This window comes from Anser anser (assembly GCF_964211835.1).
Source record: "Anser anser genome assembly, chromosome: 14".
NCBI classification, from domain to species: domain Eukaryota; kingdom Metazoa; phylum Chordata; class Aves; order Anseriformes; family Anatidae; genus Anser; species Anser anser.
The window spans coordinates 4,773,150-4,798,061 of record NC_139735.1 but is presented as its reverse complement, the minus strand read 5'-3'; the positions used below and the strand labels follow the sequence as shown (position 1 = coordinate 4,798,061).

Below are 24,912 nucleotides of genomic sequence, written 5' to 3'. Positions count from 1 at the left end.
AACCTGGAGCTGTCCTCTCTGCTCAGGGAGAGCAGATGAAACACCTCCCTGTAGACAGTTATTGTAGGTGTTCTCCCCAGCTGAGAAATGTTTGGGAAACACTTGTAATGCTTTTTCTCAGGTGTTGCAGAGAGGATTTGTTTTGTAAATAGCAAGGCTGTTAATTGCCTTGACTTTAATAAGACTGAGCTGAAAAGGTGTTAACAAGTTTCTGTTGGGCTGTGCTGGCTATGAGCCACTGCACAGGGCTTCGTAGTGGGAAGGTGGCAAAGTTGCTGTGAAACTACCTCTGCTCTGCAGAGGGAAAAGTATTAGGCACCGGTTTAGCCAAAAACCCAGGGTAACGTGATTTTTAACTTGAATTGCCAGGCAGTTCTGTTTCAGTGGGTTCATTTTCTGCCTCACAGTGTGGACTGGTGTGTCCTCGCTGCAGCACAGCTATGAAGGATGGGCCGGAGAGGCTGTGGAGGGTGGGCTTCTCCCTCTGCTTCTCCCAGGCACTGCTGAAGTGAAGCTCCCGTGTCCAGGGTGGGAAGCACAGGTGCTTAGCAGCTTTGAAAATCAAGCTGGGGAGGTTTAGGGATCTAACTTTAAGCACCTCAATTTAAAAAGTGTTGCTTAAGGTCAGAATTGGTTTTAAAGTCACTAACTGCTCACAAAAACCTCCATACACTCCAACAAGCCAGACACCCAAATTCCCTATCTTTCCTTGAAAACCCCTGTTAATAAATCCTGCAGAAGGCATTGCACAGATGCTTTTTCATCCTCCTCTATGGGAATGGCATTAGCAGGGGCTAACCAGGGGCTGATTAAGGCCCTTTAACTTTGTCATGCTAAGGGTTGGTTTTGCAAGTCGAAAAGGACCTGTGACTTGTTTTTCAAGACTTTAGGGAATTGCTGGCACTCACTGGTTTTGCTGCACCAGCTGCAGCGTGACCGGGAATCTACGCTGCATATGAAAAGGTCACTTACCCTGTTGAAGAGAGGAGAATCTAACACTTGTCAGCTTGAGTGATGGAGACGCGGCATTGAGAGCCATAATATTCATGTCAGAGAATTGCCAAGCCCATGCGGAAGTGTTAAAGATGGATGGCCCGGGGATGTACTCCTGACACTTTAATACGGGGGGAGGATACAGCACAAACATCTCATACAGAATTATAATCCATGAAAGGGCACTGGCAGCATGATTTAAAGGTAATCCACCCAGCAAAGAGTGTAACAGCTGAGGCGAAGCAGGCCTGGACAGAGGAGGGCTGCTGCGAGCAGTGGCTGGGCTGCACAATCGGGGCTGTGGTGGGGCTCAGAGGGAGGAGAGCATCGTGCAGCTGGGCTGGGAGCCCGCAGGGAGCGAGAAGAGCTCGGCCAAAGCACAGCCACCTCCCAGGCACTTTGCAAAGACCACCTACACAAGTGGTTTGTCAGTGCGTGGCCTTCTGGCTCCATTTTCCTCCCATGCTTGTCGATATATCAAGCAGATGCTGTCCTGTTCCCCTGCAGTCAGCAGTGAAGCGTTTCGTGACTTAAATAAACTTGATTTTCACATGGTGAACCCACACAGCAAGAGCAGTGACTTCAGGGCAAGGCAGCTTCTGTCCTGGGTGTCCCTTAGCAAGCAGGTTACCCTTGCCGGGGCTGCTCCAACACTGTCCAAGCAGTTTAGGCCGCAACTGTGGCCAAAGTGTCCCCACTGGGTGACACCCCACAATACCCAATGCCACAATCCAAGGAGCCTTTGCCCTCAAAGGGGAGAGGCAGAGGTGACAGCCCTTTGGGGATAGGCATCAAGATTTTGTTTTGAGTTCTTGTGGCACCTGCTGCACCTGGTTCAGATTAAGATTTTTACTTGTTCCTTTTATTTAGGATCATTATTACGACTGTGGGATGGCAGTCAGATTCCTCATCAAGGGTTTATAAAGCCAGGTCATCCTTTTTTTTCAAGCATGAAGTGATTTACAGGTGGTTGGTATTAGTGTCCCAGATTTGAGCTGACTTCAGGTAATCAAGAGTAAATACATTCAGGTTTAAAGACATCATCGGTCCCTTCAAATGCTCTTTGCTTGTGGTTAGAGAGCAAGTCTTTGCAAGCCAGCATATGATGGGACTTTGCTTTCCTGTGTGTCATTATTTATTTTTGAAAACTGATACGCAGAGTTTTGCTGTTCCAGTAAAGCCGCTGCTGAGGTGGTGAAATCAGCCTGGATCGTGCCCTGCCAGCAGCCTGGGGTTTCTTACCCTGTGCCCCCATGCATGTGGTGAGTGTGTGGTTCCTGAAAATGAGTAATGGTGCTCAGGGGTACAGTGGCTCCCTGACAGCACGTGATGGATTAGGATGATGCTGAATTTCTATTGTTTTGTAGTGAATGTAGTGAGAATTGATGACTATTGTATCCAAGCAACAAGGGGAGGAAGAGAGAGCTTCAGCTTCTCAAGGACTGTGATATCTCTGTCAAGGTGCAGCTCTAAGGCATAGCGCTGTCTTTTGTGTTTGTTCAGGCTCAGTATTAATTGAGCAAGCTATAGAAAGAGTGGAAATTGATATCATGAGATTGTACTTAACTTTCCCCCAAGTCCTCCTCAATTTGTGTGTGGTCTTTGGCTTTTGCATGAGATATGCTCCTTGCCTTGGATAGTCTGGATGCCAGAAATAAAAATGGGTTAAAAAGGCAATTAGACAAATTCAGGGAAGGAGACTTCATCTCCAACATCTAAATGCAACACAGCAGAGCCGAGTGCCGGCTCAGCAAGACTCTGGCTCTGGGCTGGGGGAAGCGGGAAGAGCAGTTCATGGGGAGCCCTCGTCCGCCAGGCTTGACCTGGGCAATTTATTAACCCCGATCCTGCCATGCAGTAACACAGTTTCTATATTTCACCCATTACCCTGGTGAAATAATATCTTCCTGCCTCTGGGCACCCATGGCAGCGCTGTGCTGTGTCCACTGCAGCCTCAGCCTGGGGCCCTTGGGCAGCCCCATGGGGCCTGGGCCCGGTTCTCCAAAATGGAGCCCGCACCACTGTGCGCGTAGGCCGGCCTGCGGGCACGGTGAAGGAAAGGGGCTTTGTTTGCTGGTTTTTATCACTTCTAGTTCAGCCTAAATGTTGGGGGGGTTGCAAACAAATGCTGCTGTGGCAACAGTGACAAAATTTGATTTATTTATTTTTAGCTGTGGTAGTGTGGCCTGTTAGTAATGGAAGTTTTGGAAGCAGCTACTCTGAGGGCAGCAAAGAAGGCCCCTAACTTGATGGCAGGCTGGTGTAGCCCTTCCCCCTTTAAATAAATCGTCTGCTGGAAAAAAGAAATGCATGTGCAAGAGTTCTGCTGCCCGACGTCTGCGTTTTACACCTTGAGCTTCCTGCTGTGGCTCACGCGCGTGTTGGCGGCTGTGTTTGCACTGGAAGCCGATGGGATGTCGGCACACATTGAGATGTCGGCACACATTGGCATCAAAGCCCTGGTAGTGTGGGTCCAACATGCTGGCAGGGCTGCCTCCCCCCGTGGTGACACCAAGACCCCCAGGTGAAAGCAGGACCCTCTGGGGATGGCAGCAGCCCCCTCCAGCCCTCCCTGCCGCCGCACCCGAGCAGCAGGGAGCCAGCAGACGCATTCGCAGCTGTCCCCAAGTTTTCTCTCCTGCCCGGAGTTCAAAGGGCTCCTCTCGTGCCTGGCAGAATTGTGCAGCAAGTGCCGATGCTTTCCACATCAAAGCAGGGCAGCCTCGCGTTGTCTGGGGGACTGAGGCCGCAGACAAACTAAAGAGGCTTCGGGAGCTTCAAAATGGGCTCTGGCGGGTGCGACCCTGCGTACTCAGCACTTGGAAAAGGTTAGATATTGCAGCGATAGGTCTTAAAGCAAACCCTCCGGGGATTGAAGGCTGGGGCCAAGTTTCATTGAGGTCTGGGAAGGAAAAGGCTTCTCGCTGACTTCAGTGACTTTTGGATCGATGATGGGAAATCTTGGAAGTGCTGGGCTTTGCATAGAAATGGGTGGTTTTACACCTGGAGTCATGCTGCTAGGAAGCCTGAAAGGAAAAAGCCAATTGCTTTCATGATGGTGTTTATTGCAAAATACAGTCCAAAATCTAACTCTTTAGGGATGCCTTCAAAATATATAGAGGAAACAGATTGTGCTAAGCAATAATACAACTTATTAATAAACAGTATTAGGTATAAAGAATTCTGAATTCTTATCTGCTAGTTTAAAAAAAAAAAGGTAAAGAAATTTTAAACTGCTTAATTTCATTTGGTACAAATACATGAAGCTACTGTCCATTCAGGGCAGGGGTTCTGGTACCAAATCACAAAAGTTTAAAAAAAGATAAAAAGAAAAAAACTGTAAACACTGTCTGTAAACCTATCAAAGCCCTCAAAAAGTTGCAGCTGTGCTAATAGAAATCACAGTGCTGCAAAAATCCCTCTCACATCAGAAAGTGCATGAATTTTCCACCAGGAGTATTTACAAGCATGACCTGTGCAGGAACACCATGGGTGATGTGATGCCCGTGGCAGTGACAGAGCTGCCCAGTGGGACCAATTCAGGCTGCAGTGCCCATCCCACCCTTGCTCACTGCTGATGGCCTGGGCTGACCGCTGGCGGTGGTGCGATGAGCTGAAGCCACCAAAAAGGTGAACGTCTTCCCTCCATCAGATACACAAATTGACTCCCAAAATGAAAGAAGCTGTTAGTAAATACTGAGGAGAAACCATGAAACCAGAAAGACCGTGGTCCCTCAGTGCCCATGCCTTGTGCTTCGTGATCTCACAGCATTAATTCAGAGAAGGCCCAGTCTCATTGTCCACTTGGACCTCCAAACCCCTTTTAGATCCCTGCTGTGTGCCCTAGGGAAGGCTCCTTCCCAACCTCGTCTATGGCAATGGCCACCAAAGGTGAAGAAACCCAAAGGTCCATCTCGTGATCCCGGGCACGGCAGCGTCGGGCCTTCCTCTATCTCTTGTGGCCCTTGTTTCTCCGCTTGATGTGGTTGGTGGCGGCAGTGTCGCGGCGGGCACAGTAGTGCTTGGCCACCAGCTGCCGGCACTGCTCGCACCGCACTGTGCAGCACCAATGGAACTTGCAGTTGCAGCTGGTGACCACCTCCGTCCTCCTCTCCTCCACTTTGAGGCCACACTCGGTGCAGAGCCGCCGGCAGCTCCTCTTTTCCCACTGCGAGAGGTTCTTGCCGGTCTGCAGGCACTCGCGGCCCTCGGTGCCGTGGTGGCCCAGGCTGGCATTCCTCGTGCAGTAGTCAGGGGAGTCCTCCAGGAAGACAAGCTCCGTGGCGTGGACATGGTGGAAGGTCTCTGCTGTGGCCCCGCGGCTGTCGGCGCTGTTGCCGGCTCTCATCCTCCTCTTGTCCATCTCCAGCTTGTGGGCTTGGTCGTATTTCATCTTGAGGTAGTTCCCGATCTCTCGGAACTCGGCGAGCTGGAGCCAGCACGTCTGGATGCTGCAGCTGCCCGACACCCCGTGGCACTTGCAGGCTCGCTTCATCGTAGCTTTCACAGCCTGGGTAGAAATGGTGGAGAAGTTAGAAGCGGCAGATCATTGCCATTTACATTTCAAAAATGGGATACATGGTGCTTCTACTTCAGGGGCAGTGGGTCAAATGTGGCTCGTGCTGGACAGGACCTCAGGTACTTCCAAGACATGAACTCATGCTTTTATTTCAGCTCCAGGCAAACATCTGTCTGTCCTTGTCGCTAATTAAAGGACAGAGATAACAAGTGGGCACAAACTATTGTCCCCAGCCCTTCCAGGAGCTGTTTCTCCAGGCCAGGATAAAGGTGTGCGTGCAGGGTCATGCCCTTCTGGCACGTCCCAGTCTGCGGCTCACCTCTCTCATCGGCGTATCAACCCATCACCTCGCACAGAGATCTCATTCAAAATGTGTGAAACAGTGCTGCGGCGTAATGACACCAAACCTCTACACGTCTCCTCCAGGCCAAGCACTTCACAGATATTATCTACCCATCTCCCTCTGGTATTTATAAGGTCCCAATCACTGGTATCTATGTGAGATTACACCTCGACACACCCTGTGAGATAGGTATGTTAAATGTTGCCGTCCTTGTTTTTACAGACAAGGAGGTTTGGCCAGAGCCGGCAGCCTCTGTGGGCTGGGTACCACACTCTTCCTCGCACCTGGCTTCCCCTGCTGAGTATCTTGGAAATGCCTATTGCAGGAATGTGGGCTGGTACTTGTGCTACAGACCAGAAGACGTGAGTATAAAACTGGCATATTTCTGAATAAGTGTTCATGGTTAACTGTGCTGCACAACGCTACAGATGCTGGAACTGAATCTTACTGCAGTTCCTCATGTTCAGGTTTATGGTCGGATTCTGGCTGTGGCTTTTTTCCCCCAGGCAAATAGCACAGTGCCTAGATTGTCACAGAGAAGGGGACTTGAGCAGTCTAGTAGGCTTTCTGTTGTTGTTTTCAATATAGACGTTGTTGTTTTTATTATTACTGCTACTATTACTATAATTATTTTTAATATTTGACTTACAAGTCTCCCAACTTCGTTGTTGTGCAGGTTGATCAGGGCGCGGGTGTCGTGTCCTGTTTCCAAAGCATCCACAAAGAGCTTGGAAATCCTCTCCCCAAACTCCACGTTGTCGCTGCAGCCTCCCCAGACCCAGCCGCGGCCACCTGCAAGACAGACGTGTGGTAAGAACAGAGCCACCCTGGCGGACCGAATCCTTCCCCAGGACTTGCACCGAGCTGAGGGCTGGGATGACGCCAGCCCGCCTTGTTGTCAGCTCGGAGGGGGCTGGAGCCAAGCCGCGGCAGGCAGCACACCGGCAGCTCACCGACGCGCCCGTTCCTGGAGTCGTCGCAGCCGCAGCTCTCGAAGTCGCCCATGCTGCAGTTCCTGGTCAGGGTGTACATGACGCCGGCGGAGCTGATGGCGTGCACGAAGGACGTCTCCCTGGTAGCTGGGAGAGAGGAGAAAAAAAGCCGTCACATGTAAATGTACGCACCGGTCCTGGATTATTGGGAAGGGAGCTCTCTTGTTAAACCTTCAGCATTGCAAAGGTGCAAGAAGTGAATAACAAAACAGTTTGCACAAAAGGTAAGGTGCTACAGAAATGAAATGCTCATGACTGGAATCTCTTCCAGCTTCAGCATCGATAGTTTCAGCAATTTGGTACAATATTCTGCAGGTGTCCATGCATGGGACGGAGTTTCTTGGCAACAGTAGGATGGTACAGTAACACCCCAATCCTGCTCTCGCCAAGGTTGGTGATCCCTCATGTCACCTGGCACTTGGTTTGTCCCTGCCATTTTCTGCTTGGGGGGTTTGTTCCTGCTTTGGTCTCACCTGCTGGGGAAAATTACAGTTCATCTTGCATCAGTCAGTGGCTGAACCTGTGCTAACAGCAGTCCGGACCCACGCTTCTATTTTAGTTTCTTTTCTGGCTCTCCTAACAGAGTCAAATAGAAACGCCACTGGGAAAAAATCTATGCTGGCTGAAGTAGATAGCATTCAAATATATCCACAACTTTCTCTTGAGAGCTGTTTCTTAGCACTCGCCCCTGGTTTCTCCCTTCATCTCCCATATCATTCTCCCCATATCAAACTCAGGTGCCTCTAGCACTGTGCTCCCTGTGATGCGGCACAAAAGCAGCAGGAGCGAGCCCATGGACCAGCACTGCAGGAAGGGCTGAGCTCTACCTTAGCATGGATATAGATCATAGCAAAAATATTAGCATTGTTTGTGAGACCAATTAACGCAGATGGAGAAAAGCCAGCGTGGTTTCTGAGGGACAGAAAGCCTTCCCATCGGCTGGCTGCTCTCTTCAGAGCATGCCCCGGCTCCTGCCAAAGGCACCCCGCGGGCACTCACCGCTGCGCAGGCGGTTGTGCGTGGAGAGCTGCAGCGCGCTCTCGGGGCAGTTCCAGCGCTCCCACCCGAACTGGAACTTGCACTCCTCCATCCCGCTCTGCGCGCCCGCCGCCACGCTGCTGGAGTACGTCAGGTACGCCTGCACGGGAAAGCGCGTGTGAGATCCTCGGCTTTTCAGCTTTTATCCATGAAAACAGACACAGAAGGGTTGCGAGTCCTTTCCCTTGTTACTCAACCCGGTTTGGAGCTGATACGCTCTGGGAAATCTGGTTCTTTAGAAAAGCAATATTTCCCATTTGCAAAACAAAATTGCTTTACTTAAATTGCTGATAGCGACTGCGTTAATTACCTTAGGTCCTGTCATCAGAAAGTTGTTCACGGACCTGAAACGAAGAGAAGAAAACGAGTTGCACAGCTTAACACAGGCTCAAGAGCATCCCCCAGAAATGCCCCTTCTGCTGAATCCTACCATGCTGCTGCATTGAAAACGATGCCGCAGATGCCCACGATGGAGAGGATGAGGAAGGTGGTGCTGCTCATGGCTGTCAAACCCCAGGAGTTGGGTCCCTCCGGCTGATCCGCAGCTCCCACGCCGCAGGTCTCTGGGCAGGGCCGCCTCGCCGCACCGAGTCCCAATGTATCTCGAGATATTCGGGTCCAGGAAAGCTGCAGGAACCTACAACCCTGATATTTATAAGGTGAAGTTCTGAATAGTCAAAACCCCCCATTCATTTGCTACCCAATGACTTAATGTGGTAAAAAAGCTCCTGCGCCAATGGGTGACAAGGAAACGCCTAATGTTGCACTTCAAAAGGCAGAGTGGTGTCACCGGGAGCTGTGATGATGTGAGGAGAGCAAACTTCCCTAACAATGGGCGACTTTTAACTCCACTCCACACCAGCGCCGTCCCTTTCTCTCTGCCCCAAGTGCACTTGCCTTCTCCCTTTCACACCCCGCTTGCGAGCAGAGGCCGGGCCCCTGCGCGCCCTGCAATAACAAACCGGTGCATTTCTATGGTTCCCCCGCCAGCCGCCTGCTCCCTACCAGGAGAGCTCCCCGAGGAGTTTTAACAGCACTCCTATACAGATCCACCGGGGGTAGACCTCCCAGGTCTTCTCGATTTGATGAGAGTCGTTTAACGGCGTTTTTTTTCCCCCCTCCTCGCCTCCTTATGATGAAAGTTTCTGTATTTCCATCCTGATAACAACAGCGTGCACGTCGCGGGAGTGTTTGGAAATCTCTCTAATTTACGCGGCTGCAGCTTGGGAACACTGTGTGAATCACTTATGTGGTTTGCTCCATGCTTCAACGCTGTAATTAGGGGAACAGTTTTCCGGGGGTAGCAATTTCCCTGCAGTGAGGTCTGCCCCGGCAGCAGCCGGGCTCTGGCTGGCTCCGCGCACGTGAGCACTGCTGTGAGCCGAGCGAGGGCCTCGGCCCCTCTGCTTCATACCCCTGCCCTTGGGAGGGGAAAATCCTTATCAGAGGAAACCCCAAAAAGCCTCTCAATAGTTACAGTCATCCATATGTTATATATCAATGTTACAGTGTTACATATCAATGGTTATGGTCATCCATAGTTGTGGTACATCCTTTAGGCTGTAATGGAGAAGCAAGACTTTGTTCATGGAAACTTCTCGTTTTGTTTTCCTGTGGCTGCGCAGGGCTCGTCCTTGTCCCACTGCTCTCGTTATCCCATTGAGACGGTGACATCTGGTCTCCTGCTGTTAACAGCTGTAACTGCGAGGTGATGCACTAAGGGCCTGCAGCCTGGACGTTTCAGCAGCTTGGATTGTGCCGCACACCGCTGTGCTGGCCGGGGGCAGAGGAGCCAGCAGGAATAAAGGCTTGTGCCACAAACGTGATTGCAAAGTGCTCTGTGGTCTGCCGCAAAATGCGTGCGAGCACGGTGAGCAGCTGCATGGTTTTCCACATCCTGGCGCTGGGTGCCCGAGGCCCTGCACACACACGGCTCTGCTGGGGCGCTGGGAGCTCCTCAGCCCCATCCCAGCAGCTCCGTGCCCCTTCTGACCTTTGGGGAGCACAGGGACCCCCCTGCCCTGCTCCCCATGTCCGTCAGCGGGCGAGAGGAACCTCCCCGGCCAGCCCACGCAGAAGGGAAACCTGGAGTCAGCACGGCAAAGCCACAAACAACTGTTTGCAGTCAGAGGATTAAGAATGCAGATTGGTTCAGAAGCAGGGATGCAAAATACCTTCCAAGTGAGCACCACGCTGGTGTACTCCTGCCAGCACGGCAAAACCCTCTGTGAGTCAGCATTTTAATCATTACCATCCTGAGCAGATCCTACTTGTTAGAGCTGTCAAAGGACAATTACTGGGAATGAAGTGTTTCCCATGTATCAGCGAGGTTCATTGATTAAAGCCCATGCATATGACTTGGAAATCTGCTGTGCATTTTCTCTATGCATGCATGTCATTTTGGGGTTTGTGTCTGGCTGTCCCTGGGGGCATATTGGTGGTTTTGTTTTATTTTTTTTTCTGTCTGAGAGAGCCCGTACAGCTGAACAATTTTGGCGTGTCTGTTATGTCAGTTCACACATGATCCTCCTATCACATGCCAGAAAAATAACAGCTTCTCTGGGCGTGAAGCGCGGCTGCGAGCAGTCACTGCAATTGGCAGGATCACACAGTTATTTGCCTAGGCTATTATAAATGTCTTTTCCAATTAAAGTCACAGGAATCTTAAAAGTCACTTGTAACGTTGTCACTTACGCTAGTTGTCAGCAGACAGAGAGCTGTGCTGGGACGAGCCTTCCTGCCCCGGGGGATTTGTTTGCAGTCCCAGCTCTGTCCCAGGGCGCGGGAGCTGCCCAGGCACCAACACCAGCGTTGATGTGTGTCCAGCCCGCTCCCACGGATGGGACTGGGGTGGCCATCTGGCTGCAGGGCTTTCCCACCATCCAGACCTTACATTAAAGCAGACTTTGTTCTTGCTGTGTTGATGGTTTTTCCATTTATAGAGTGCTTCATTCAATGTCCTTGTAGTAAGAGAGATTAAATGTAGCGTTCTCTGCTTTGCAGTTGGGTAAACTGAGGCACAGAGACCAGCATGCATGAAAGCTGACAGTAAATGGCAGAGCTGTACTGGCTGTAGCTATTCTGATGCTGATTTCAGTGTTTTGCTCCCTAAATTGCAGCGTGGTGCTGGCTCTTCCATCACCCATGGGACAAGCCTGTGAGTCGCAGCCCTGCTCATCAAGCCCCACTGCTCATCTGTGTAACACCAAAGGAGTTGTCCTTTGGCTTTCCCACTCCCTAGAAACTTGCTTTTGGTTTGGTTTTGGATTAGGAAAAAAAAAAATCTAAAAGCAAAAATTCTCCTGAATTTACCTGGTTATGCAGAAAACGAACGGCCAGGCGTTCTGGCAGCCCCGAGCCGCAGGCTTCAGTGGCACCGGCGGAGGCTGCGCTGGCTCCGTGCTGTTGCAAACAACTGAGCAGGGAACGCTGTTTGGGAAACGGTGTCCTGGATGTCCGCCAGAGCCCCTTGGCTTTACTGATCAAATGTTGATGCTTTGTTTCTTATTTTCTTGCTACGCGACCAAACAGCCAGTGATTTTCATGCGATGATTGGAGTCCTAAAATATTTTGGTATCTGCCCTAAGTCAGGAGGCTTTAATAGTGTATATGCAAACCCCTACACCCATAAAACCCTATTCACATCAGAATATGGCTTTTAAGGGAAGGCAGGCAGAAGATAAATCAGTCTATACAAGTGGTGCATGCAGAAACCCAAGCAAACAGGAACGATGGTCTGTGCGGGGGTCGCAAATACAGGGAGTGAGCGCCACCAGCACAGAAAACAAGAAAATAAAGCATAGACTACTTGCTAAATTGCCCTGGGCAGGTGATACATTCAGACCCCTAGCGTCAAATCCTGCATTGCTGGCTTCGTTACAATAAAATCCACCTGGGTAATTAGAAAGACACCCCCTCGTCAGCAATGTCAGAAGCAGTTGCATTTTATTGTGCTCTCCCTGGGAAGCCGCCTGAGCCCCCATGGGTGATGCCATACCCTTGCATTGTACACAGACAGCCTCTCAGCCAGGGGGATATTTCACTTTGCTTTAAAATAATCCGTCACAGAGCACTGTGAAAGCCTCTGCTATGCTCAGCCCTCATTTTTCAGTCTTCCCAACTCCTAAGTTTCCCATATTGAAGAAAATAGGTTCCTGCGTGCTTTGTCTGCTGCGGTTCCCAGCAGCAGGAACAGCCCGCAGGACCCAAGCCCCAGACCTGCCAGTGCTGGTGGGAGTTTTGCCTGTATAACGAATACACTTTGATTAATGAATGTTAATTGAAGATCAGGTGAAACTGAAATCAGCTTTTACACCACACCTATCCCACGGGCTTAGTCCTCTTGATTCCTATTATGGCACATAATTAGAGGTGGCCTAATGTTCACTGAAAACAAGGCTAAACAGTCCAACAGTGCAGCGTTAGGGTGTGCCTTATTAGTGACCCTCGAAAATTATCGTAAGTAGCTCCCGGCTCCTGCCTCCATGCAACAGCCTGTGCCCCCTCGGTTGTACCACTGCAACCAGTTCTGCTTTTTTATTTTTAATCCGGATTCCAACACAGCCTCATGCATGGCGTGATGGGGCAAGCAGTGAAATTCATCAGGGGAGCCACGAGCAACTCCAAGGTAAGGAAGGAAACACCTCCTGGAACATAATAGACCATTGGGATGCCAAATGCCAAGACCACAGGAGGCCTGAGGTTGCACAGTTTGTGCTTTATTTCTTTTAATTTCAGGATCTAAAAAAAAAAATAGTTTTGGAAACCAAATTCTGATTTTCCCAGTCACAACCTGTCTGGGAGCACGGACGCTTCCCAGCAAGTGTTGTGAAGGTAGTTCGGAAAGAGTGCAATGTCCTAACGGGAGGTTGTAGGAATGACCCTGACATTGGCTTTAGGCTAGAAAAGAGAAGATTGAACAAGTGAGGGAAGAATTTTTTTTTTTTCATTAGCAAGAGGCAGAGCAAGGAATCACAGGCTCAGACTGCATCAGGGAAGGTTTAATTAGCTGCAGGACCATAATGTGTCAGGAATGAGATGGGTCAGGGTCCCCGTCTTGCAGCAGCCTGGTGTCAGCCATGGAGAAAGCCCTGTGCTTCCTCCTAGGGCCTGGCCCCGACTGCTGCAGAGCTCAGCCTGATTGCTTGCCTTGCCGGAGCAGAAAGAGCTATGGGTGCAGACATTTTCTCCAAGGTGGTACTGGAAGGGTCGATCCCTTGCACCCTCAGCAATGCAAGGCACCGAGCTCAGCTCATGTGGGCTGGCTGGTTTTGGGAATATATGTGAGGCTGGGATATATTTGGGGTACATACGAGGCTGCAACCTCTGCCCAAATTGGCTGGGAGGGGTGGAAGGTGCGGGTGAGCTGCACCCTGCCGTGGTGGGAGCTCATCTGAGATGGAGACATCAGCCCAGGAGCAGGCCGGGATATTGCTCCTGGCAAGAACAAAGCTATTTCACTTGCAAGCAGATAAAGGGCATTTCTTCCCCTTCCTTCCCCCTGGTTTTGCATTGCATGTTTTAAAGCTGTCCTTTTCCGCTACCTTCTCGCCCTAATGACTTTGCCGTCCTCTCTCACCCATTCCCAGGCTCCCAAAGGCAGCTCCCTCTCCCGCCCAGCACGGGGCAATAGGCAGACGAGCCTGCAGGCTAAAACGTCTGGGTAAGAGCCCTGCTGTGTCACCCCGCCTGCACTGTGCACGGAAATCCTGCTCTCCACCCAAAATCTCCCACTGCCTCCAGCAGTGTGAAGCTGTCCCTCCCTCAGCAGCCACCCCTAGGGAAGGGCTGTTGAGGGCTGTTTGTCCATCCTTCCGGAGCTGGATGGATTACTAAACCCTCGTGGCTGCTCTGTGCCTCTGTCTCTACAGCATCCTAAGAGGAGGCAAAGATACTTTGGGGCAATGAGCTTTGTCCTGCCACTGCTTGAGCTGCCATGAAAATTAGGGTAGAATAAAACACTGAGGTTTCATCAACCTTCAGGTCTCTGTGACTCTTGAGAGGACTCAGCCTCCCATTTCACCCTTGTGAAGCTGGGCAGCGCCGTGACCTCATCAGCCTCATCTCACCTGCCTCTTTAGGTGTGCCCTTCAAAGCCCATGGGACTGTTTACACAGCAGCATGATGAAGTAGGGCCGAGAGTCTTGTTTTTCTCTCCCTCTTTAGAGGAAGCGTCATGCAAAGCGGTGTTAGTGCAGCAGATAGGTTACTGCCTGGGTATCTCTCATCCTGGAAATGCGGCACCTCAGCAGATAAACGCCTGTCCGGGAAGAGATTGGGCACTTGATATGAAGGAAAATTATCACCTCCTTCTTCATCATTCCCATTCAAACGCAAGCTAAATTAACGGATTAATAACCTTGCTTGCACGGTGCTCCCCATCCTTTCACAGCATGAGTCTTTGCACTGTCCCATAGTGGCTTTGGCTCTGTCACTTTTGCCCCCAATATGCTTGGTGTCCTGGGGAGAAACTCGAGCCCAAATATCTGTAATTTGTTACCTGTGATGGTGCTGGGCATTAGCTTGTGTTTCTGACAGTGAGTGTGGGAGGTTTTGAGTGTCACAGAAGGGAATAGTGATTTGAGGTATGAGTATTTTCTTAAAATTCACCTTTATTTCCATCGCAGCCCTGCTTTGAACAGAGTAGAGTCTAAGTGCACAAAACTGAGACTTCTTTTGGGGAAGCCTAGGCTGGAGAGCAACATGAAAAGAGATTTGAGTCTTGCTAAGAAAAGCAAAGCAAGAAGAAAACTTGCTTTGGGCACCCGCTTTCCCAGAAGAAGGTGGCAGGGCTTTGGGTTGCTTGTGGGCTCGCTGCCTTTGTTGTCAGCTGCTTTTCTCCCCCACCCGGAGGACGCTCCTCTTGTCCTGTCTTCTTGCAGGTGCCTAGCTGCGTATCGCCATTCCCTAATGAGCGCTGCACTGGCATCACATTCACATATACACTTCAACCAGCCCACAGATGAAGCCAGGGCCAAGCATTTGTTAATATTTGAGGTGGGAGGAGGTGTTTCCAGCGTTACCAGAGCACAGAGTGAGGTGACAACTTGGGGCAAGCTCTCTGGGTTCACAGAACCGGCGTCAAGCCCTCGCCGCTCAGTTCCACGCTGGCCCAGTGGTTCACAGGGGCCGGGGGTACGGCTTCTCAGCATCCCCCGGGCACAGAGAGCCGTTAGGGCCCTCTGGGGGCTGACTCTGTCCCTGTGCCACCCTCAGAAGACGTTTGGGACCGCTTTTCCTGCGGCTGGGCCGGGCGGGGCCCCCTCAGGCCGGTGCCGCGGCTCCCCCTGGGGGCGGCCCCGCTGCGCGCAGCCTGCGGCAGGGCCGCGCTGGGCCTCGGGGGGTAGGACGGTTTTTTTGGGGAGCCGGAGGGAGGTGCCTCGCTCCCTGTTCACCCGTGGTGAAACCGAAGTGTGAGGAGATGGCCAGGCTCACTCACGGCCGCAGTGCTGGCTTCCCAAAGCAGCCGGCCTGGCTCGAAGCCCTCACCAGGCAAACGGGGCTGCCCGCACCCGGTGCTGCCGGGGCTCTGGGTGCTCGTGGGTCCGGCCCCAGGCACCAGCAGCCTCGGAAAATTGGGGTCTCCGTGGTTTGCACAAATGCCAGCATGCAGGCCAGCTGCCTGTTTGCAGCACTGAGCCCCCTGCCCTCTTCTGCAGGCCCCAGGCCCTCGGTACGCACAGCACCGGGGCGCAGAGGAAGGTCTCGAACACCTTGAGACCAGTAATGACACCAGGGAAAGGTTCCCGGCCCTGCTGCTATCGCTGTTCCAATTCCTACTTTGCTGAGGAGTGAACAGCACCAGGCTTAATCTCGAGGCTCAATAAATCGCCTTTCCGACAGGTCTGAGCGCGGCACCGCCAGCACCCACCTATGAACTCGGTGCTCACTGGGGCAGAGACCAAAGTCACCGACGGGTGTTGCCGCTTGGCACCTTCACCCCGGCGTCACAAACAGCTGCCCTACTGTTTGAGCAGGGCTCCGGGATTAATGTTTTAGGTTAAGCTTTTTTATTTCCTTCTTGGCACTGAATGCTTCAGACACAAAGGTTGCAAAAGCAGGAAAGTTGAAGCTGTATCAGCAGTCTGGGCAGTGGGGGGTAGCCGAAGCTGGGGTCAGCACCCTGAGGGGCTGAGGCTCGCCCCGAGGCAGCGCCCAGCTGACACGGCCCTCCGCTATCTGCATGAGGTACAGCCAGGCTGGTGCCCTCACATTTCCAAGTCCCTGGCTATTTTTGAAACACATTAGAAGAGAAATACAATTAAATGGGAGCCCTGGCCACGCGTGATGTGCATGGGCTATTAAAGCAGCACAAGAGGAAGGATGATTTTCCTTCGGGTGAGCTGGTGGCAGGCGGCCCAGAGCAGCGCAGGCGGGGAGGGAGCGCTGAGCCCCGGGGTGCCTGGGCAGGCCCGTGTTAACCACACGGGCACAGCAAATCCCCACCCACACGCAGTCAGCACTGCCCTCCAGGGAAATGAAAGGCTCTTCTGCTCCGAAGCCCTCCGGAAAGCAAGCGCATCCCTTCACCACCTGGCCAAGCCGTGGTCAGCACTAGGTGGGCAAGTGGTGACTGCAGCTTTCCCGCAGGGGGTCGTATCACTTTAGCTGCCCTCGTCTCACTCTGGATTTATGCCATCAAAGTCTTTCGTGTTCCTGGGGATGCATGCCCACGTGGGAGCGTGGCAGTTGGCACAAAAGCTGTTTCACGCTGCCTTCCTCTCAACTCCCCATCCTTGCCACTCGCGCCTCTGCCAGCTGAGGGCTGTGTGGAGTGGATGTGTTGGGAGCCAAGGGCTCTGGTTACCTGACTGCCACTGAAATAGGAGCCTAGAAATAAAACAGTACACGTCAGGAAGAGTGGAGGGGAGGCTGCAGCTATTACAGAGCTATTACAGAGCTATTGCAGTGCTTTTAGATATGGCTGGTCCTACTCCCTGCAGAGGGGTCCCTGGAGCGATGCCGCTGCCCCAGGTGCCCTGCGGGGCTGAGGGGCACCCAGGGAAGGGAGTTTGGGTGTACCTGGTTTCTTCATTGCTAAGCCAGAAGAGTGATATGGGTCCCATCATGTTTCTTTAACACTTCAAGGTGGCACCTCCAGTGCTAGTAGGATGGGGGGAACCAGCTGCAGTCAGGCGTGACCTGGGGTGGCTCCCAGTTGCACACAGAAAAAGAAAAACCCAATTCTTCCCACTGAGGAGGAGAATTATTTCCAGCATCACGAGAAAACAAAGCAGACCAAGAGGGATTATTTTCCCCAAACAAGATGCTGTTTGAAAACACCCACTTGGAGTCACACATGTTTTTTTTCCCTCCCTGATTGTTGCAACTTGCCAAATCCAAAAATTTTGATACTGAGTTGGCCTCTGAATTTGTGAGACCAGCCTCAAATTCCTGAGATTGTTGGTTTGTTTTGAAATTCTCGTTCCTTTTGTTTGTTGCCTACTGCTGGAGCCCTGAAAGACCCCATTTTCATGTCTGTGTGACCAAAGGGACTGGGAACACCCTTTTGCTCCCCACTTTGTCCCCTTTTTTTTCCTGATCTCCATCAATCAAATGAATTCTGGAGCAGGGCCTCGATGAAAACATGCAGCATCGGAAGATTTGCAGTTTATTGTAGGAGTTGTCAAGAGCTGCTGTCAGCACAACGTACAAGATGTGCACGAAGAACCGTCCCCAGCAACTGTTCCTTCCCAAGCGATCTCCTCTGAAACGACAGCAAGCACGAGGAGCAGCCCTCGCCGGCACAGAGCCCCAGCGAGAGGAGACATCAGCCTGCTGTCAGTTTGAGTGGCGTTGGATTTTGATGGAGAGAAACACCCCCGCACACACTCGTACCTGCGCCCACGTACCCTGGATCGGGCCCAAGCGCCACGCGGGGAAGGCTGAGCGCCGGTGCCCCGGGTCGGGGCCGCACGCGGGGAAAGGCAGCGGCTCTGTTCCCGTCCTTGCTGCGGAGGAGGCTCCCAGCTTGGCACCAGCAGGTTAGTGCTTTCTAAAAGGCTGTTGTTTTCGGCCTATGGTTTTGGAAAAAAAAACAACGGGAGAGCTGGGCAGAGGCACAAGACTTGCCCTTGCTGTTTGTGGCTTGGATTTCGGCTGCTTTGGGCACCCCCACGCCTGTGCTCAGATCCCCAATCTCTTTCCACACAGCTGCAGCTTAGTGTCAGAGTCGTCATTCCCCCACATCTCCCCTGTTTTCCTCTCCCATGTTCTTCCCATAGCAGGAAAGGTCTCTGGCAAGTCAGGAGCACCACCAGCAGTAGACCAGGGTTACACAGGGATGTTTTCCCAAAGCCCTGGCTCCTCAAGCCTTAGCCTTGCATGGGCATCTTGCTACGAGAAGCCTCAGCCACCACAGAGCTAATGCCTGAAGTAAGAGAGAGCATCCGACCATAACTTGGAAAAAAACGTGTACTTTGGGACCGGGTCTGTGACACCTGAGCCAGGGTTAGCTGGCTTCCTGAGCGGCTTCTAGCTGAGCTCAAGCTGAAACTCAACAGGTTCAGGGTCTGTCCTCCCTGCCTTCCCCTGTTATCAAACACCTGCCTAACGAGCCTTGTTAAATCAAATAACTTCTGTATAATAACAACAGGAATACGGATTTCCTCCACTCAGCTGGGGCCGTGCGGAGCAATTAGCGGTGACTCACGGGGGTAAGGGGACAAGGCTGGCTTTATGAAAATGCCAAGAAAGCTTCCATTTGTCTGCATGTAGTGATTTCTTCGCTGTGACGGGGTTAGCACGTAAGGTGTTTTTTCCTTTAGAGGGGCGTCTCGTTATGTAAAGCATCCAAATAGCAAAGGGCTGTTGCTCATTAGCCCAAAACCTTAAGTTTCCCACCTGGAGGTGGTGGAGCTAGCTGGGGAAGGTGGCCTGGGTCAGCTCTCACCAGCATGTTGGCTGGGGAAGGTCCTTGTGCTGGAGCTGCTGCTGTTGGTGAGTTTTGGGGCTGGGGGTGCGCTCTGGGCAGCGGGGGCTGGCAGTGGTTTGTCCCCCAGAAGGTGCTTCCTAGGTGTGCCCGAGGTGCTTGGTGCGGCATCGCATAGCTCGCTGCCAGCAGCAGGAGCAGGCACTCCTGCAGCAGAATGGCTGGAATGAACAAAATTCACCCTCCTGGCCTTGGAGGGCTTGCAGCTTCCTGGTTTGTGCCCTCAGCCTGCCCTGCAGATGGGTGCTGTAATGCTGTTTGATTAAGGTAACAGAGAGCCAGACCTCGCCCTGGTTTTTGTGGGTTTTAATTTCATGATCCGACCCTGAAGTGACTTCAAGGTGCAGCAGAGGGGGACGCTTCTCAGACTGGGGTCCTGTGGCTACGTGCCTTTAACTTTAAGCCTCTCGTAACTACTAACAGAAGCAGAAACAGTCTCCAACACCCCCCATAAAGCACCGTGCCCCCTGGGGCACTGGGTGAGCTGTGGGAAGATCTGCCCCTTACCCTGCAGAGTTTTTCACAGTACACAGCTGCCGCGTGCTCTGCTGTAACCTGAAGGGTTCTGCCGTCATGCCCAGGGCTGGGGAGCTGGGCTGGCGTTTTCCTGAGTCCCACAGCCTTCCCAGGGGGTGAAGTCACATGAATAGAAGTGCTGAGACTTTGGGTTTACTGTGTCAGGTGTCAAGGCAAATAGCTAAACCGGGAGGAGGTTTCAGGGTGGCAGAGTGAGCCCAGTGGCAGCCACAGGAGGGGTGGCTGAGACAAACTCGGTGTCTCCGGAGCTGTAGGCTGCTCCAGCTTCTCTCCCCTGTCCTTAGAGCTGTGCTGCTAATCCTTTGCTTCTGCGTGAAGGAAAGAGGAGAATATCGCTATTGTTTTCTTGCTTTGGCCAGACCTTGCTTCTCTTCCTCCTGCTTGAGAGCTCGGCCCAGACCTCGGGGCTCCGCAGGGCGCGGGCGCTTCCCACCAGCTCCGCCACACGAAAGAAGTTTGGGGTGATTTATAACTTATTGTGCCGAGCGAATTGGCAGATGCTCCGAGCTGGCAGGGAACAAGGGGGATTGTCACGTGGAGCAAAATGCTGTCTCCTGGCACAAAAAAAGGAAAGTTTAGTCTGCGGGCTCGCATGCCGAGTGCAATCACAGGGCGTGCTGGTTGCCAAAATCCTTGCACAGAAAAGCAGCAGTTAATCTGGCTGAACGCTATTAGCCGTGCGAGCTTCCAGGAGGGGCTGCTCTGCTGGTACCAGCTCGGAAGGCTGCCTCCACCAAGGAGCTGCCATCAAAGCAGGTATTTAAATAACATTTAACTGATGAGGGGTGACTCAAACTGCAGTCGTAGCCCTTTGGATACCGCCGGAGTTAATGAAGCTCTAACTGAAAGCACCAGTCCTGCACGTAACCTGCTTTTCCTTGGTCTCCTGGTCACCTCTGTTTTCCTTTTGGTGCCAGTGCAAGTCTCCTGTTTTGTGGCCATGCTGCTTTTGTTTAGTTACAGTTCTTGCTATTCACCATCAGCATCAAGTGTCAAACAACTCCTGAGTAAAGGAGAGCTTTCTATGCACCACACCACCACTCGGCTCTGCTTCCTGAAGCCTGGAGGCTTCAGGCAGCTCTAAGTCCTATAAGAGTAACCCTGCTGCACGCAGAATTATTCCCATTTCCCTGTGCAAGTAGGATCAGGCTGCAGCTCCAGTGGCAGCAGTTTATCTTCCCAGAGTACGCATCTGTTTTTCTGATACGATTGCAAATCAGTTCCAGAGCTGAGGCGACACCATGGAACTGGGACCAGGCTTGGCTTTGCCTGAGCCCTCCACAGCCTGGCAATGATGTTACTGCACCACCAGTAACGAAGACTTTGGGAAACCTTGTTTGCTTTGTGGGCTTGTTGCACACCTGTGTGCTGCCCAAGGTCTCTCTGATCCCAGAAGAATGATGTGATAATGTGTATAAAAAACTAATTCCCTTCCTGCATTCTGATATCGCTTGATATCAGGTGAGCAAAGGGCTGTGCACACCATGGTTGTTCCAGGGTTGGTTACATTTTGTCAGGCTAATGAGGGTGAAAAACTGGTGAGAGGAGGCTGCAGCTGTTCTCCCATCTGGATGCTAATTTGAGTCTTTCCTCAGCCCAGCCACCAATTTTTCACGGAGCACGTAGAAAGGTACTTGTCTCAAGGGCCCGTAACCTGCTGTCGGATAGGACTGAAACAGGCCAACAGATTCCCAGCTTATCCATGCCTCTTACCAAGGTGGATTTGAAAGGTTAGGAGCTAACAGTATGAAAATTTAGCCCTTTTTGGAGAGATGGGGAAAGGGCACAAAGGCTGCAGGCTGCAGCAGAGGGGCAGAGCCATCCTGGGAGTGATAGGGAGCAGCTTGGGGCTGCACTGGTGCTGCTGTGGGACCATGCAGGCCCCAGAGGGCTTCCCACGTGTCCCCCAGCTTCGGCACCCTCCCCATGAAGGGATGACGTGGGCAGGTAAAGGCAGACCTTGTCTTACCACTGGCTCAGCGTTCCTCCCCCCGTGCAGGCGGAGGGGTGCTGGTGTCCCCCTGGCTCACGTGTACGTTTGCTGTAGGAGTTGCAGAGTAAGCCCTGTTTTTGCGAGTCTCAAACACAGCTGGTCAGAAGAAACCTGTTTATTGTGAGGTTTAGGAAAACATATTTTTATGCAGATTTTTTTTGGCAAGTAATGGGGGTGGTACAGAACTTTGAATTACAGTTTTAAGAACACAAACACAAAGTATCTTGTCCAACAAATACAAAACAGACTTCCCAGGGAACATGAAAGGAGGGAGTGTTTGCTAAATTAAATGGACAACGAGCATGGGGGGAAGGGCAGAGGGGATGGGGGACAAAACAAAACAACCCAGCTCAGAAGCCCAAACCCCACTGAAGAAGCAGCAGTCGCATCGTCCATTTGACGCTCAGGACGCGCTTTCACTTTGCTTTTCTTGTTCGATAGCTGCCAGAAAAACACAGGAAACAAAACCATCATCAATAACCACTGCAAGGACTCTGCACAACATGGGTTCCTGTGGTCATTCTTCAAGCCAGGGGTGTCAAGTTCCCACTGGCTTTCCTCGGACACCCCAAAATGCCAACCCGTTCTTGTCTGTAAAGCTACTGGGGGGTAGTTCACGATGTGCATCCTCCTCAAGACACTCCTCTTGAGCGTCTGTAGAGATAATAAGTTGGGAAAACCAGGTTTCTTATGTGGGGGATCAGTGTATTTCCATGGCTACCCGTTTCTACACCCCAAGTAGAAGCCACCCAGTAGAACAGAGGAGCCCTGGGCTCCCTTCCTGGTCAGTAGGGCTCTTCTGAAGGGAACGACTTGTAAAGTCTGGCTCAAGAGCAGGGCAGTGCCCCCTTCACACCAGGAGCTGAATGTGAACCGCAGGCTGTGCCTGGCTCCTGTGTACAAGCATGGGCATTGGGGAAGACCCTGCATGAGAAAAGCGCGGGGTGCAGCCCTTTGCTAAGGAAGATTCCCTGTTTGGTGAGGATGATGATGGGTTTCTCTTGCTGCTTTATTCCCAGAGAAAGTGCCTGGAGCTCTCCTGGTGGGGGGCATCAGCTCCTCTGTCCGACAGCGTGCCCAACCTGAGCCCGGGCATGCTGCCTCCCCCACGGGGTGCAGGCGAGGCTCCCCCAGCATCCCTGCCTCTGGAGAGGTGGGCAGAGGTTTCCTCTTACCTCCACCAGTGGGAAAACTGCTTTTGTTTTTAGCAGAAGCAGGATCAGTCCCATCAGATTATTTTCAGACAAAATGTACAACTGGTCATAGCTACTCGTATCTGTGGAAGCCCAATGTCCGGTGCAAGTCTTAGTATTACACCCAGTTAAAGTCAGGGATCAGTTTGAGGCAGTAATGCTACAATTAGTATTCATTTTGCATATTAGCTGCAATACAGATCGCGTTCTCGCTGCTCTCAGTTCAAACAGCATCATAAGCACTTACTTTCTTTAGTGGGCAATGGATTTTTCTCTCTGGTTTCTGTCTTCTTCAGCTTGGTCTTGTCAAATGTTTCAATTTCTGCAAAATCTGGTTTGTCGGACATGATGGGTCCTGACAAAGAAAGGAAAAACACACCCGTGGCTTCATTAGTTAGGGCTGCGATATCAGCCATCTGCAAAGCAATTTCTGCTGTAAAAATGAAGACACCATAAAAATGTTTATTCAAAAACCAACACAAATCTAACTCCTCAATCTGGGACCTCTCCCCAAGGCTTGGCACTCGCAAAGCAAAAGAGAAAAAGCATTAACAGAATTTTATCTAGATTTCTCAGAATAAATTACTAAAAATCATAATTTGAACATGGAAAAAAGAAAGAATAGAGGAAAGACAGTACGTTAATTAACAAGGAACCGTGGCGCCTCCTGACCTGAAACACTGCTTTAAGGAATGCTGATACCCAGAAAGTCCGCAATAAGCCGTGAATCCAATATGCACAAAGAGTTTCAATGATGGTTTTGTTTTAATTAATAGGCTTTCTCGTTAATTCTGAGTGCACTGCCCTAAGTACGTCCCCACGTTGGTAGGTGGATTAGCTGCTGTGTGCACTTGTGCTTAACAATGGGAGGACTGCTTCGCAGGATCCTTTGTTTGCTCCCGCACTCAATATCCGAGTCGCACGCTCCGTGGCTCTGATTACACCCTGCTCTAACAGAAATCCGTGAAACACAACAGCATTAAACACCTCACCTGTCAAAACGCCCCTCATCTAGTTCCTGTTTTTAACAGCAATTCAAGCTAAAAATCATGTTGTGTGTTATTCCACTGCTCTCAGCGGAGTTTCCGTCAAGGCTCGATTTGGCCTGCAGCCTGCTGATAGAAATATATTTTTTCCTTCCTTAAGGCAACCTGATTTCATTGCTATCTGCCCTGAGACAACAGAAGTAAATATTCACAGGAAAAGAAAGAAGAAGAAAAAAAAAAAAGGAAAGCTACTAAAACCACATGGCATTACCGTCTGGCTGCTTTCTCCTCAGCTGCTTGGTGCCCGTCTGAGGCAGTGTGAGTTTAAAAAGGTCACGTTAATCCCTCCTCTCCTCCCCACCCCCCGATCCCATCGCTATTAATATTGATTAGTTCGGTGCCGGGATTGCTCAGCATTTAGGAAGGGACAGATTGCTGCTGCAGAAAGTGTACCAGGGAGGGAGATGGAAAAACTGACATGGAAAACTGCCAAAATACATCTTGATTTTTTTTTCCTCCTCCTTCACCGAGACAATAATATTTGAATTTCCCTTCCTGCCCTTCTTTTGTAATGCTGAAGCTTGGAGTTCGTTTGAGGTTTGGAGTTCACCTAAGGGCTGGTGCTGCAGGATTTGTTTGTGGGTTGCTTTTTTAGAGGAATTTGGGGGAATATCCTACAGCTGCCCAGCGGTTGGGAGCCCCTGCTCCTGGTTGAAGGGGGCTCCACGCACAGCCGTGGTGGCGTTGCTGCAGTCAAGGGCCAAATCTAGAGACAAGCTGGTGTCCAGGAATGCGTCCTGAAAGCAACAACAAAGAATCTTTCATCTTTCAGAACCCTACCAGGTTTTGGTAGCTACAAAGCCACCTGGTGGTGCCTCCCTCTGAGGGAGTTGCCGCTGGCTGGCCTTCCTGCCTCGGCTCTGCGAGGAGCCACCTCGCCCGTCCTGCTGGTGGAGGGAGAGCACGCTGTAGGTGCCCAGTGATGTCATTTCAGAAAAACCTTTACAATGGCTCGGAACCCTTGTGTGTGTCTTGTAGTAGGTGGGAAACTGGATGGAGACAAGATTCTGTGGTACGTGGACACGTGTAGGTACCTCCGAGAGTTGCTGCTCTCCAGGGCCGTGGACATCTCTGTGGCTTTGGCCGTGCTCCTGGTCTGCAGTACCAAACTATTTGGGGAATCGCTTTTTTCAAGGCACTCAGGTTTGGGAGGGAAGCGCTGCGTGCATCCTCCCAGGTGCTGGTGTGGGTTTCCACTTGTACAACTTCAGATGTCTCCATCGGAGTCACTTGTCTGGACTCCGCGATATCAGCAGGGAGAAGCAGAGCCCTCTGTGGTGCCAGCCACCTGATCCCTTTGTAATCCTTGCGTTTGCGTGCTCTGTGCA

General features: G+C 51.6%; 2 protein-coding genes and 2 long non-coding RNA genes across 4 annotated transcripts in view; 2 read left to right on the top strand and 2 right to left on the bottom strand.

The window, feature by feature from the left end:
* Positions 1 to 3,164: 3,164 nt before the first annotated feature.
* WNT8A (Wnt family member 8A) lies at positions 3,165 to 8,393 on the bottom strand. Its single transcript, XM_083798384.1, has 6 exons — positions 8,316 to 8,393; positions 8,196 to 8,229; positions 7,847 to 7,985; positions 6,809 to 6,934; positions 6,505 to 6,647; positions 3,165 to 5,503 (listed from the first exon to the last, which is right to left on the bottom strand). The coding sequence occupies exons 1-6, from the start codon at positions 8,384 to 8,386 to the stop codon at positions 4,943 to 4,945; spliced, it is 1,074 nt and encodes a 357-aa protein (XP_083654510.1). The 5' UTR covers positions 8,387 to 8,393; the 3' UTR covers positions 3,165 to 4,942.
* Positions 8,394 to 12,285: 3,892 nt separating this feature from the next.
* On the top strand, positions 12,286 to 13,975 carry LOC310881272. The gene is made up of 3 exons (XR_014572287.1): positions 12,286 to 12,343; positions 12,449 to 12,512; positions 13,474 to 13,975. It is a non-coding gene; the product is annotated as an uncharacterized lncRNA (long non-coding RNA).
* A 1,393-nt stretch (positions 13,976 to 15,368) lies between these two features.
* On the bottom strand, positions 15,369 to 18,547 carry LOC310881276. The gene is made up of 2 exons (XR_014572292.1): positions 16,907 to 18,547; positions 15,369 to 16,714 (listed from the first exon to the last, which is right to left on the bottom strand). It is a non-coding gene; the product is annotated as an uncharacterized lncRNA (long non-coding RNA).
* Positions 18,548 to 18,689: 142 nt separating this feature from the next.
* FAM13B (family with sequence similarity 13 member B) overlaps positions 18,690 to 24,912 on the top strand; it is a 60,542-nt gene continuing 54,319 nt past the window's right edge. The window contains exon 1 of the mRNA XM_083798326.1: positions 18,690 to 18,823. The gene's annotated coding sequence lies outside the window, so the exon portion shown is untranslated. The remainder of the gene's footprint in view (positions 18,824 to 24,912) is intronic.

Bases quoted from the DNA above. Each gene is read 5' to 3' on its own strand.
- WNT8A (XM_083798384.1), bottom strand. From the start codon at position 8,386: ATGAGCAGCACCACCTTCCTCATCCTCTCCATCGTGGGCATCTGCGGC. The intron at 7,986-8,195 runs GTAATTAACGCA...TTTCCCGTGCAG, and splicing joins TTCTGATGACAGGACCTAAG to GCGTACCTGACGTACTCCAG. The intron at 5,504-6,504 runs GTAAGTCAAATA...ATTTCTACCCAG, and splicing joins ACAACGAAGTTGGGAGACTT to GCTGTGAAAGCTACGATGAA.